The sequence below is a fragment of the Rattus norvegicus genome, chromosome 3, assembly GCF_021556685.1.
Source record: "Rattus norvegicus strain SHRSP/BbbUtx chromosome 3, alternate assembly SHRSP_T2T, whole genome shotgun sequence".
NCBI lineage: Eukaryota > Metazoa > Chordata > Mammalia > Rodentia > Muridae > Rattus > Rattus norvegicus.
The window spans coordinates 145533237-145545982 of record NC_141536.1 but is presented as its reverse complement, the minus strand read 5'-3'; the positions used below and the strand labels follow the sequence as shown (position 1 = coordinate 145545982).

Below are 12746 nucleotides of genomic sequence, written 5' to 3'. Positions count from 1 at the left end.
AGACTCAGGGTCTATCCTACTTCCTCCGCTGACCAAGAGCCGACCGCGTGCCAGGTTGTGTTCAGTTTACGGTTCTATAGGATGGGGTCGTTTGTCATGCCCAGCTAAAGGGGGCGGAGTTCGCGCAGGCTCAGCACCCACAAGGGGCGCGCTGCGCGGTGCTGGGTGTGCATGGATGCTGGCTCCGGCCCTTTGAGGTCCGCGGGGCCTCTGCCGGGGAATATTCTCTCCTGCCGTCCACGAGGCCCTCACGGCGACGCCGGGCTTCTAGGCTCCTGGGCCGGGTGTGATCCCCCAGCCCGTAGCGGAGCGATCGGTGTCCCGGAGCGGCGGGAGCAAGCCGAGGCCGCGGCTGCCCAGGCCCGCCTGACCCTCGAGGGGGTCGCTGTTGCCTCGCGGATCCCTCCCTCGCTCCCTGCTCGCGTCCCTCCCCGCTGCTCCCGCCGCGTCCGCCTTTTGTTCGCCGAGCCGCGCGCCCCCGAGCCGAGGCAGCGGGGCGGGGAGCTGGCGGGGCTGCGTGGGGGGCGGGCCGCGCCGGGCGGAGCCGGGGCCCTGGCCTCAGCCGGACTGGGAGTCCGAGGCGGCGATCGCCGAGCAGGCTGCAGTCGGGGTCCGGGCGCGCTCCGGGGGCGCGGCGAGGCGGAGGGGGCGGGTACCGGGCGGAGCCGGAGTCGGAGTCGCGGCGCCTGGAGGAGATCCGGCCGCGCGCTGCGAGCACCCAGTGGCGGAGAGGCCGCGCGGCGTGGGGCAGGGCCCGAGCGCAGCCCCCGGACGCAGGAGACCGGAGCGCAGTCGCGGCCTGAGCGGCGGGAGTGCATCCGAGAGCCGCCGCAGGGACACCCAGGCCGGCCGCTCCAGGGCCATGCGCGCCGCTCGCTGAGACCCGGGGAGGCCGCGATGGAGGCGCCAGCGGGAGAGTCTTCGGCGCGAGGCTACGGCCCCCCGCCTGCGCCCGCGCCCGCCGTGGAAAGGAAGAAGAGCCACCGCGCGCCATCGCCAGCCCGGCCCAAGGACGTGGCCGGCTGGTCCCTAGCCAAAGGCCGCCGCGGCACAGGCCCGGGTGCCGCTACAGCCTGTGGCACGGCGTCTTCGGCGAGACCGGACAAGAAGGGGCGCGCTGTGGCTCCCGGTGCCCGGGGCGCGGGGCCGCGGGTGGCCGGGGTGCGCACGGGGGTCCGCGCCAAGGGCCGCCCTCGTCCGGGTACCGGGCCCCGCCCGCCGCCGCCGCCGCCCAGCCTCACGGACAGCAGCTCCGAGGTGTCGGACTGCGCGTCGGAGGAGGCGCGCCTGCTGGGCCTGGAGCTGGCGCTGAGCAGCGACGCGGAGTCTGCCGCGGGCGGCCCGGCGGGGACCCGCACCGGGCAGCCGCCCCAGCCCGCGCCGTCGGGGCAGCAGCCTCCGCGGCCGCCCGCCTCCCCGGATGAGCCGTCGGTGGCCGCATCGTCGGTGGGCAGCAGCCGCTTGCCACTCAGCGCCTCGCTAGCCTTCTCCGACCTCACCGAAGAGATGCTGGACTGTGGAACTGGAAGCTTGATGCGGGAGCTGGAAGAGCTGCGTTCTGAGAACGACTATCTCAAGGTGGGGACCTAGGGGAAAAGGGGAGTCGCAGGGGCGGGGGAGGACTGGTCATCCGGGCTCAAGAGCCCCAGGGCCTGAGGCCACAGGCAGCCACTTTAACGCTGACCAAACAGGGAGAGGCTGCTCCACCTCTTTCCACTCTTCTCGTGAGGGGGATTATGGCTAAGACACCGACTAAAGGACCCCGATGTGCACTCTCCCACCCGCGGTAAAACTGTTTTAGTGGATGCTCGGATAGGTGAGTGGGGATAGCCAGCCAAGGCTGACCTCCACTTTAAGCTGCCCAGGACCCCGCCCCCAGGTCAGCAGGCCTTCCCAGCTCTCCGTTCTGGAACCAATGTTCTTGTGTCAGGCTGCCAGGGAAACCGTGGCTATCCCCTGGCAAGGAGAGGCAGAACACCATCCTAAGTCCTTACCCAGGGCCTCCCCGGCAGGCCTGTCCTCGCCTGCCTTTTGGGGCGGATCCAATTTGAAAGCGTGACATCTGGGAACATCCCCTTGGCTTGAGTCCACTTCCGCCCAGTCTAACGGTCCCACAGCCTGGGAGGATGATGTCGTGGGAGAACTGGTTCAGAGGCCACTTCCTCAATCCCAGGATATTGTCCTCTGTCCCCTCTGAGAGTGGTTTTGGGCAGACTTGGCCCGTGTTCCCTGTGGGAAGAGGGAAACTGCCCTGCTGACTAGGGGTATTCCCTCTGTGTGTGTAGGACTGGAGAGCTGTCTGGGAGAAACAGTCGGCTGTGACGGGGGACCGAGGTGCAGCCCATGATCTGGCTGCCTCTTCCTTGACACGGTGGCAGCTATGGGGACAGTCCTGCGCTGGCTTCTTGACCTTGGCATGGGAAGCTGGAATCTTTATGGGCTGCACTGCCCCAGCTGGAAGATGCTGCAGTATTGTCTGCCCTTGACAGTCGATGGCCTGGCACAGCACTCAGAGTGGCCTGGCCAGGAGCCATGGAGTTGACAGTGCTCTAATGACATGTCTGCCCTGCAGCTCTTAACTGCCCCTTGCTTCTACTGTCTGGGGGCGGGGGTGTCTTCTTCTTAGGGTGTTGGGGTGTTGCTCTTGCTTTCCTTTGGGTCCTCTATCCAGCATGTTCTTAGTAAACTCCTGTACACTTGAGGACACAGGTCTATCTGACAAAGGACCATTTACCACCTGTTTGTAGCCCAGGCTTCCCCAGGCCAGGCTTCCATTCTTTTTCAGTGGAATGGGGGTATAAGTCTTCACAAAGGCGTAACTCGGTGTGGACATTAGGTAGGTGGGGTTCAGTTGAAGTCTTCTGACGTTAGCTGTCAGAATGGAGTGGGTGAGGGTGGAGACAGTCTCCTGGGATGCTCCTAGTGGCTTCCTGAATTCCCAACCTCAACTACTCCAGGTCTGGACCTGAGCACCTTCCTCCAGTAAACGAGGACAAATCACAGTTCTGTTCCGGTTCTTCCTGCCCAGATCCTGGCCCCTTTCCCGTACTCCCAGGAAGTGGTGCGACAGAGCCCTGAACTCCATCTGAAGCCACCCATGAGTATGTAGATGGGAAAGTGGTCCCAACTGGCTGAGGGTTGAGTCCAGGTTCTCCTAGAAACCAGGACTGGGTTGAGTTCCAGTTCCAGGGCCAGCCTGCGCCTCAGTTTCTGCTGTCCATTCGAGTCTTTGTGCACAAGCTTCGGGCCACTGTAGCTTCCTGGCTGTGTGATCTTGGGCACATTACTTACCATGCTTGGACCTGAGTGTTCTCCATCTTAAGAATTAAGCAAATACACACAGATCATCCTTAGAGATTAAAAGTGCACGGAGCTAGAGCATTGGCACTGTAGGACACTTTAGATGCAGTAGCCGAGATATCCTGCTGCTCTCAGGACAGAGAACATGGTTGCTTGTCTCATCTGTCTCATTCTTTTGTGGATTCTGTGGGAGCAGGCTGGAGTCTTCCTCCTGACCTCGAATTCATTCATTCATTCACTCACTGTTTGCTTAGAGCAGATTTTGGAGCAAGACTGAACTAGGGAGAGCCTCAGTGACATCAGAGTTAAACAATAGTCAGAACAAAACACAGTGTGGCTGGTGATAAGGGCGAGCTTTGTGGAGATGGGGCGGGGACTCGTGGAGGCCAGGAGCTGAGAGATGATGGAGCCAGTCGAATAAGGAGCTACAGTAAGAACATTCTAGGCTGGAGAAAGTTGGGCAAGTGAGGAAGGGAGCCATGTTGACTCTCGCTGGATGCATTCGGGCAGTACCCACACTGCTCTGCAGGACCGTTTCCCACAGTGTCTACCCTCACGGAGATACAGTGAAAGCTCTGTGAATGTGGACTGTACACCTATATTGTAGCTTCCTACCATAGGTGTTATTTTGTCACAGTGCCAGGGGCTGACTGTAGCCAGAGCAGGAAGGGTTCCTGTTCCAGGCAGCCAGGGCTGGGAGTCAGGGAGAAGCCGTCTCCTGAGTGTTTCCTGTTTCTCTAAACCACTTTATGTCTGAGGTACAGAAACTGGGTTAGAAGGAAAATGACTCCAAATCCCCAGTGTACGCACCGCAGACTGACCTTATGAGTCCAGGGACTCCCTGGATTGCAGCCGGCTCTGGCCAGGTTTACCTCCTAGTTTGTGTGTGTGCTAGTGTGTGGGTAAACTGTCAATAAAAAGGACCCCTGGGTAACTGCCTATCCCCTGCCTCGGGAGTCCCTGCTCTAGGACCTGAGTTAGGTAGCAGACCATCTAGCCTCTGCCAATGATAAGACAGAAAGTGCTTCTCCAGGGAAGGTGGTGAGCTTGATGTCACTTGTACTGTTTCCAGAGAGAGGTCTGTATACAGGCGTAGGGTTTGTGGGGAGCACGACGTAAGTGGTTCTGAGTATTGACTATGATCAGGGAGAGCAGTTGCAGAGATATGTGTGGTGGCTATAGTCTGACATGGGGTCCCTTCTAGTCAAGGTGTTTGGAGTCATCCACTGGGGTTTTCAGGACCCAGAAATATGGCTTTATCTGCAGGGCAGCCAGGTTAACTGTGTTTGACTTTGACCCAGTGGTCTAAGGTCCCTGTGACCACTAGCCATTACCCATGTGCCGTGCCGTATCTCAGAGTACTGGCGCTCAAAGATCTGGCTTGGAGCTCTGATTCTACTTTTGCTTTTTGGTCAGAGTCCAGTGGCTGGGCCTGTCTGAGATGCTTTTGTTTGTGTTTTGTTTTGCTTTGTTTTCATTTGTACGAGGATACGACGGGGTGTGACTGGACACTCTCCATGGATTTTCTCAGTAATCAGGGAGACGTAAATGGTAAAGAAAGCCTCTGTAAGTGAGGTCCTTGGGTCTCGTGAGGAACCGTTAGGATTTTGAGCCAATGAGTAGACACGATGTCTGTGTGTTCATTCTCGGAGGAACTGGGAGGAGCCGAGAAGGTGGGCGTCCTGAGCCCTTGAGGGTTAATAAACTGAGTGCTGCTTCAGGCAAGACAGAAAGGCAAGATCACAGGTGAGGCGCCAAGGCCCCTGCCTGGGGTTCCAGCTGTGGGTTATAGATGCCACTCACAAGGTTCCAGACAAAAGCCCTTACTGACTGGCAGCTGTCATTATATAGATGGGCAAGTGGAGGCTCCAGGATTCTGTCGTAGAGCCCACATTCCAACCCTGCTGTTCTATCTCAGTCCAGTTCTTTCTGCCTTGTGGCCGGCGAGATGGAGCTTTTGATCGCTACTGACATGTCTGGTCTTGGATGGAGGTTGGTGGGAGGAATCCTGTGGGCCAGATGCCAGGCTAAGATCTGTAGACAGCTATGGTGAATAAGCTCAATTGGGGAAGTGTCTGCTCAGCGAGCACAAAGCCCTGGGTTCCATCCCTAGACCTGCATAAGCCAGGAATGCTGGCACACGCCTGCAATCCTGGCGTTTGAGAGGCAGAGGAGGGCTATCCTCAGCAATGTAGTGAGTTCAAGGCCAGCTTGGCCTAAGACTGTGAGTCACAAAAAACCAAAAAACCTAAAAGGCTGATATCTACGTAAGCCTGTAGGTAGGGGTGTGCCTCTGGGGGGGGGGATCACGCTTGTTATATGGGGGTCAAATTATCATGGACCCCTTTATTGTAAGGATGCGTGCCCATTGCTCAGTAAATGTGCCAACCCAGTCACCATCCTTTCCTAATGTTCCTCTCTTCCTCCCTCCCTTCCTCTGACGGATCCCTGAGTCTTCTGAGTGGCTAGCCTCAGGCAGTTCCTTTAAAGCTCCTGGGAGGTAGGGGAGGAGGGACCCAGCTAGTCACCATGTCAACAAAGTTCGCTGGTTCCTGCCCTAGTTGTAGCTTCTGAGGGGGGTGCGGTGGGGGGAGCAGCTCCAGCAGGATGGAAAATGTGTGTGGCCGCTACTGCGGCTGGAGGAGACCATGAAGCTCAGTGTACTCTGCAAGGAAGGGGCTGGGCCTGTGTCCCTGGACACAGTCTTGTACACATAAACACATGTACACTTATTCAGAGCTCAAGCCTAGAAGCCCAGAGCTACTTACTCATGCCTGGCTGATGTATACATTCAGTGACTCACTTATGCTGTATACATCCAGAAGCCAGCCTTCTAGGCACGTTCACAATGAATCCACATGAAAAGTGACAGACAGAGCCTTCATGCCACAAACTACCAAACACAACACATACCAGCTGGAGACTCCAGGCTGGGAAGCACACACTCCCACAGCCTGGAAACACTCTCAGACCTAGGAAGCCCTTCTACATGGGAAGGTGTGCACATAAACGCACATAGACATTATCTATGCACGCCAGCATCCGTAGGATCCCAGAGACCCATCCTTGTCAGGTGACACAGACACTGGCTCGCCTCGGAACCCAGAGCCGCCCCGTCCTCAGAGAGCAAGCAACCTTTGCGCGTGCACCTGAGGTTCAACAGATTTCAGATGGATATACTCACAGGCAGGATGGATTCAGCCTCCATACACATTAGTCCTGACAGAAAGGTCGATCATGCAAATGTCAGACGTGATGTTTGCTTAACGAGGGCACCCAGACATTCATGCTCATACATACACACATCTGTTTACACTGACTGTGACATTTCACCCACACACATAAACACAGGAAATCTTGGTCAATGTCCCCCTGGAGCTACTGTGTATGGTCCTTCTGTTTCCAGAGGTCATAAGGCTTCTTCTTAGCGTGCTGCTGGGACCATGAGGAGTCAGGACTGGGTTTGTAACTGTCTGGATCTGGGGGCTCCAGGGGCCCAACTGAGGGAGGCTGCAGGTGGAGTCTGTAGGTCTCCATGACTGGAGAGGCTGCATCAAAGCTCCCCAGGCTCCTGAGCCAGGCCCTGTGGGGCAACGGGAAATAGATTGTGTCAAGCTTGCCACAGAAGGAACAGTGCCTCAGGACAACTCTTCTAATCCTTTTGGAATTTCCTGCTTACCATGTCTCCCTCTGCTGCAAGTTCCAGAGGCCGTGATGCCCTGATCTTTAGAGGGTGCCCATGTCTCATCTAGAACTTACAGAAGTGAGAAGAGATATAGGTCCCCAAGAGCAGCTGAGCGGGCTTCCTGGAGGTGGAGGTGTCATAGCTGCGGGTTTGTCTGAGTGGCTGCCTCAGTGCTCAGGATTGGAGGAACTTGTTAAGTAGATGTGTGGGCCTAATTGGTCAGCTCTGGTTCTGCCCTGGAAATGCCTAGGTTTAGAAAGGAGGGCTGGGGGGTTGGGGATTTAGCTCAGTGGTAGAGCGCTTGCCTAGGAATCGCAAGGCCCTGGGTTTGGTCCCCAGCTCCAAAAAAAGAACCAAAAAAAAAAAAAAAAAGAAAAGAAAGGAGGGCTGGAGTCAGGTACAGTGGTACATGCACTCAGGCGGCAGGGGCAGGAGTTCAAGGCTAGCTGGTACCACAGAGTGAGACCCCCGTCAGGAAAGGACAGAGCAAGAGGGAGAAAAGAATAGAGTTGAGTCATGGGTGGGAGAGTCGTGGAATTAGAGGGTGCGGTGGGGAGTACTTAGGAAGGGTACTAGGTACCTGGGCATAGACCCCTGGCTGGGAGATAGCTTCGTCGTTTTGTAGCAGGGCTGGGACCATGTGTCCCTGTGCCAGGCACAGAACTGCTGCTATCTCAGGGTGCTAATGAAGGCAGAAGCAAGAAGGCTATGAGGTCCTATAAGCACACTCCGTCTTTAGAATCAGATCTAAGGCCAAGCCGTACCGTGTTACTTCTTTCCTGTGCATTTTGCCTCTGGAGAACCTCAGTTTTCCAGTCTGTATAGTGGGAATTCAATCCCCTTCTTGCAGATACTTGGGGAGATAAGAGTTCAGACACATAAGAGCCCATCACTGTCCTGTATACAGAAGATGAGAGGAACCCCAGGCTCTAGGTAGCCTCTGTGGTAGAGGGACACTCCAGAAAAGGGCTTGGTTAAGTTCAAGGCAAATGCCTGGCTGGCAGCCAGGGTTAACTGTGGCCAACCCCTGTCCTCCAACATATGACATCATTTGTAGTCAACACACCCTTCTGGTTCAGGAAGGTGGGGCCTCTGGGGCCAGCACGGTGGCTGCCTTTGCTGGCTGTCCCAAGGTAGGACAGGAGTTCGAAGCTATTGTCCATCTCTCTGTTGTCTCAGTCAAAAGGACTGAAAGCACAGGATCTGAATGAGCACCGGCTGTAGCTGGGCCTGCGCTTTGCTCTCTGTGTTCTCCCTTCATGAGCGTCAGCTCTATAAAATGCCCTGCACCATCAATGCTCACGTTCATCAGGAGGGAGGAGGTGTCCAAGGAACTGGTCCCCTCTGTTTTTCATTCATTCTGGTTCTCAGCCTTCAACAGCCCCTGGCTCTGGTCTGACCCCTGAGAACCCTGGGTCCTGGGTTTCAGGCTGCTCCTTGCTCTGGATGTACCTATCTCTCTGTGAGGTGTATGAGCCATTTGCATTGTGGGTATCAGTAGACACATTTCTCCTTTGCAGCTCACCTGCCCTAAGTCACTTTGACCCTGATGGCTAAAACCCGTGCCTCGCTTGCAACCTAGTGATGCTTGCTTACTGGTGGAGGACCTCCCTTGGGAAAGCATTCCAAGATATCGGTAAAAAGGCTCCTGCCTCAGCCACAGATGAAAGTAAAGATGGCTTGTGTGTGTGAGTGTGTGTGTGCGTGCGTGCGTGCGTGCGTGCGTGCGTGCGTGTGTTGTGGTGTGATTCCCCAACTGCCTGAGCCTGCTCGGCTCTTCTGGACTCTTCAATAGCACCAGACTTTGCTTGGCCACCCCACCCTGGTCCTGCCTTGTCTAGGCCCCACCCCTCCTGTCCCAGCCCATGGCTGAGGCTGTGTTGCCTTTAAGTTATGCTCCCCCAGCCTTTCCTCCCAGATGCCTCGGTGCCTTCTTTGCCCTTTCATTACCTGATCCATTCTCCTGACCCCTTTCCATGAGCTCCTGGGGCTGCTCCAAGCCAGGTTTCCTGTGTTAGGTACTAGGAGCTTTGTAGGGACTTCTCGGTGGGGCATTTGGCTCGCAGTGACTAGATTGGTTAACCGGTGATTTCTGGTTTCACAGCAGCCTGGTTCTGCATGGCAGCACGGACCTTCCAGAGTGTTTAGCTCCTTCCTTCTAATCGGGCTTAAACTGAAGCCCAAAGAACATTACGTCACCTTGCTAGCTAGTCACATCAGCTGCAAATGACAAGAGGGATTCAGGCTGTGTTGGCTCTTGTGATTTTTAAATCCTCAACTCCCTGCCCTCTTCTGTTACAGATTTGGCTGAAGCCCAGAGGTTGGGGGATGTTGTCAACAAATCCTGATCCAAAGCTGCCTTCCTTCCTGTGCACTCGGCAGGACAGGAGGGACAGTGTCTGTGCTCCCTTGAGTGTGCCCAGCAGGACAGGGCCTCGAGGCGTTACTCCTAGGCTTTGAATAGGGCAGTGACAAACCAGATATGACCTTGGGTAAGCAGGAGCCTCTGGCCATCTCTCTGTCCTTGACCAACTAACACTCTCTCTCTCTCTCTCTCTCTCTCTCTCTCTCTCTCTCTCTGTCTCTCTCTCTCTCACACACACAGAGAGAGAGAGAGACAGAGAGAGAGAGAGAGAGAGAGACAGAGACAGAGAGAGACAGAGAGACAGAGAGAGAGACAGAGACAGACAGAGAGGAGAAAGACAGAGAGAGTGTGTGCTTCCTGATAGAACATCTACCTCATATGCAGAGCTGTGTCAGGCCTGGAGACCACCTCATGGGCTGTGGGGCCTTATCTCCCTCAGCCTCAGTTTGCTCCCTTGTGATGTGGGAAGGGTAAGAGTAGAGCTTGCCCCAAAGGATCATCACTGAGGAAAGAGATAATGGCTTCTCATCTACCTGGTGTCTGGCCCATGCCACACTCTAGAAGTGCCAGCTTTCGTTACTTTTGTTGCTCCATTTATGAGCCTCAAAACGAGCCCAAGTCCTGACTCAACTCCTCTACTTTCAGGCTTCTTGCCTTGGGGATGTAGGGAGTAACTGCACTGTTGCCAGGGGCCTGCCTTGTCAGTGCTCTCTATGGTGTTGGAGAGGCAGGGCCCAGAGAACTGGGAGCTCATCGATGTCTAGGATTAGATATCCCCAGTGCCAACGGAACGGGAGCATTGAGATCCTGTGCCCTGGTGACACCTGGCAGTTTGTGACTTCCTCTGGGAAGCTCGATCCGACTCCCTCAAGCCTCTGCCCAAAGAGGCTGAGCTGAGTTGAACTTGACCTGGAGGCGGGAGCTCAGAGCCCTTCTCAGCCTCAGTGCCTTTGAGTTCCCCTTCCTCTGCCTCTGGAGTATTTGCATTTGAGCTGAGAGGGAAGTGAAGCTTTCTGCAGCCCTCCTCTTGGGGTCTGAGTGCCATGATCTCATCTGGAACCTTGTCAGAGTTCCGGGGAGGAGGAGGGACAGCAGATGGCTTTTCTGGCCTTTTTGGGTGGGGTTGGCCTGCTGTCCCTGTGGCCATTGCTGGCCACCCTGCTGGTCAGCTCTTCCATAGCTGGGGTAGGTTGCCAGGGGCAGAGTGGGTGACAAGTGACCTAGAGCCAGGGTAGCAGATGGGTAGGCAGCCTGGGCCTTGGCCCAAGGGAGGGTCATGGTAGCCAAGTGGTGTGGGAGGAGGTGGGCAAAGCGGAGCCTCTGGTCCTTTGTAGAGTGGTTGATTCGAGTGGAGTTCCTGGTCCCTTATAGAGCTCAGCCTTCCCTGTCCTGAGTGTGCGTGAGAGCTGGGAAGGAAATGATACATTTGGGTGAGATTTGGAATCTGTCATGGCTGCGGCCCAGTGTCACTGTGCTGGGAGTTGAAGCCTCCACGGAGACTGGAGTCTAAAGACAGTTTTCTGCAGCTGCTCAGTGGGCTGGTGGTCCTCCCCTCAGCCTGACTGTCCCCCCCGCCCCCCAGTCTAGCTGTCCTCCCCGCAGCCTGGCTGTTCACTCATGGCTATGTCTTGAGCCCCTGTGTATATACTAGGCCAGGCCTGTCATAGGTGGTTCACTCGTGACAGAAATGGGCTTTCCACAATCAAGCAGACCAATAAGTAAACTCAACGTCACCAACAGAACTGTGTCTTGCAGTATGAGGGAAAGAGAAGGCTAGCCTGCATGGCTTTGCAGGAGGCCTAGGCAGGAGGTGCCACAGGCCACCCACCCAGGAACGGCAGAGGCCGAAAGCTGTGACAGGCCAGGTGATTTCTGCTGCTGGAGGAAGACTCAGGTGGCTGGAGTGTGGCCCACGGGAGTGTGGGGTGGTTGAGGGACATGGAAGTGAGACGGGAGTGGGGGTGAGGCCTGGTGGAGCCTGAGCTCCTGGCACAGGTTTGTTCTGCATGATGAACGAGACGCCCCCCATGGAGGTTTTGTTTTGCTTTGCTTTTTGTGTGTTTGAAAAAAAAGATCTCACTGTAAAATAAGTTTTGATAAACACACCCAGTTCCATAATTGATAACTCCAGTCAAGATAAGGGTTAACTTATGTCTATAAACAAGGTACATTAAAATCGTATTTCTTTTTTTTTTAAAGATGTATTCATTTATTATATATAAGTACACTGTAGCTGTCTTCAGACACACCAGAAGAGGGCATCAGATCCCATTACAGATGGTTGTGAGCCACCATGTGGTTGCTGGGATTTGAACTCAGGACCTCTGGAAGAGCAGTCAGTGCTCTTAACCGCTGAGCCATCTCTCCAGCCGTAAAACTGTATTTCTTCTTCAATCTATTTATCTACCTACCTACCTACCTTTCCATCTCTAATTAATGTGAGTGCAGGCATGCGTGTGGGGGTCAGACGGCTTGTGGAACTGGGTTCTCTCCCTCCATCAACTGGGTTCTTGGAATTAAAATCAGATTGTCAAGCTTGGTGGTAAGGGTCTTTACGTACTGAACCATCTCACAGGCCCCTAATTTAAAAAAAATTTTTTTTCTGTATATAAATTATACCTGAGAGCTAGGGGTTTAGCTCAGGGCCAGAGCCTGGACTTAACATGTGAGACACAGTGGGCTTAATCCTTCCCTATCCAAAAAAAAAAAAAAAAAAGGATTAGAAGGGTTCATTGTTCAGCCAAACTTCCTCTACAATCAAGGCCGTCTCTCTACCGTTGGTCAGTTCTCTGTCCCATAACCTCACCCATCCACCATGTCACATGCATGGCATCCCAGTGTCTACTGTCACTGGCTTCCTTCATGGAGCCAGAGCCCCGCTGCTCCAGGCTTCCAGAGCCTCACCCGTCTGCTGCTGCTGGTGTTACATGAAGGGGCCACAGCTTAGTCAGGAGACACATGGGCTGTCCCCAGGTTTTGATAATCATTTGTGGGTTCGAAGTGGGGAACATTTAAACAGTTTTAATCACATTTTGAGAAGTGATGGAAGGAGGGAGGGAGGGTGGGAAGAAGGGAGAGGGAGGGAGGGAGAGAGGGAGGGTGGGAAGAAGGGAGAGGGAGGGAGGGTGGGAAGAAGGGAGAGGGAGGGAGGGAGGGAAGAAGGGAGAGGGAGGGAGGGAGGGAGGGTGGGAAGAAGGGAGAGGAAGGGAGGGAAGGAGGGAGGGAGGGAGGGAGAAATCACTGCATGCCTTGTACTAAGTTAGGAGTACATTGTGGTGAGGGAAGAGCAGTCATGGCGAGAGCCAGGACCTGACCACCAGGCCTACTGTAGGCACACGTTAAGTGTTCAAACAACCGCATGTGCCAAGGTTGTCAGTGTTTCTGAGGTAAAACAGG

General features: G+C 55.3%; 1 protein-coding gene across 1 annotated transcript in view; it reads left to right on the top strand.

Moving 5' to 3' along the window:
• Positions 1-569: 569 nt before the first annotated feature.
• The window catches only part of Mtcl2 (microtubule crosslinking factor 2), a 70760-nt gene continuing 58583 nt past the window's right edge, over positions 570-12746 (top strand). Inside the window, exon 1 of the mRNA XM_087655267.1 lies at positions 570-1578. Coding sequence (XP_087511393.1) covers positions 898-1578 — 681 coding nt within the window. The 5' untranslated portion in view covers positions 570-897. The remainder of the gene's footprint in view (positions 1579-12746) is intronic.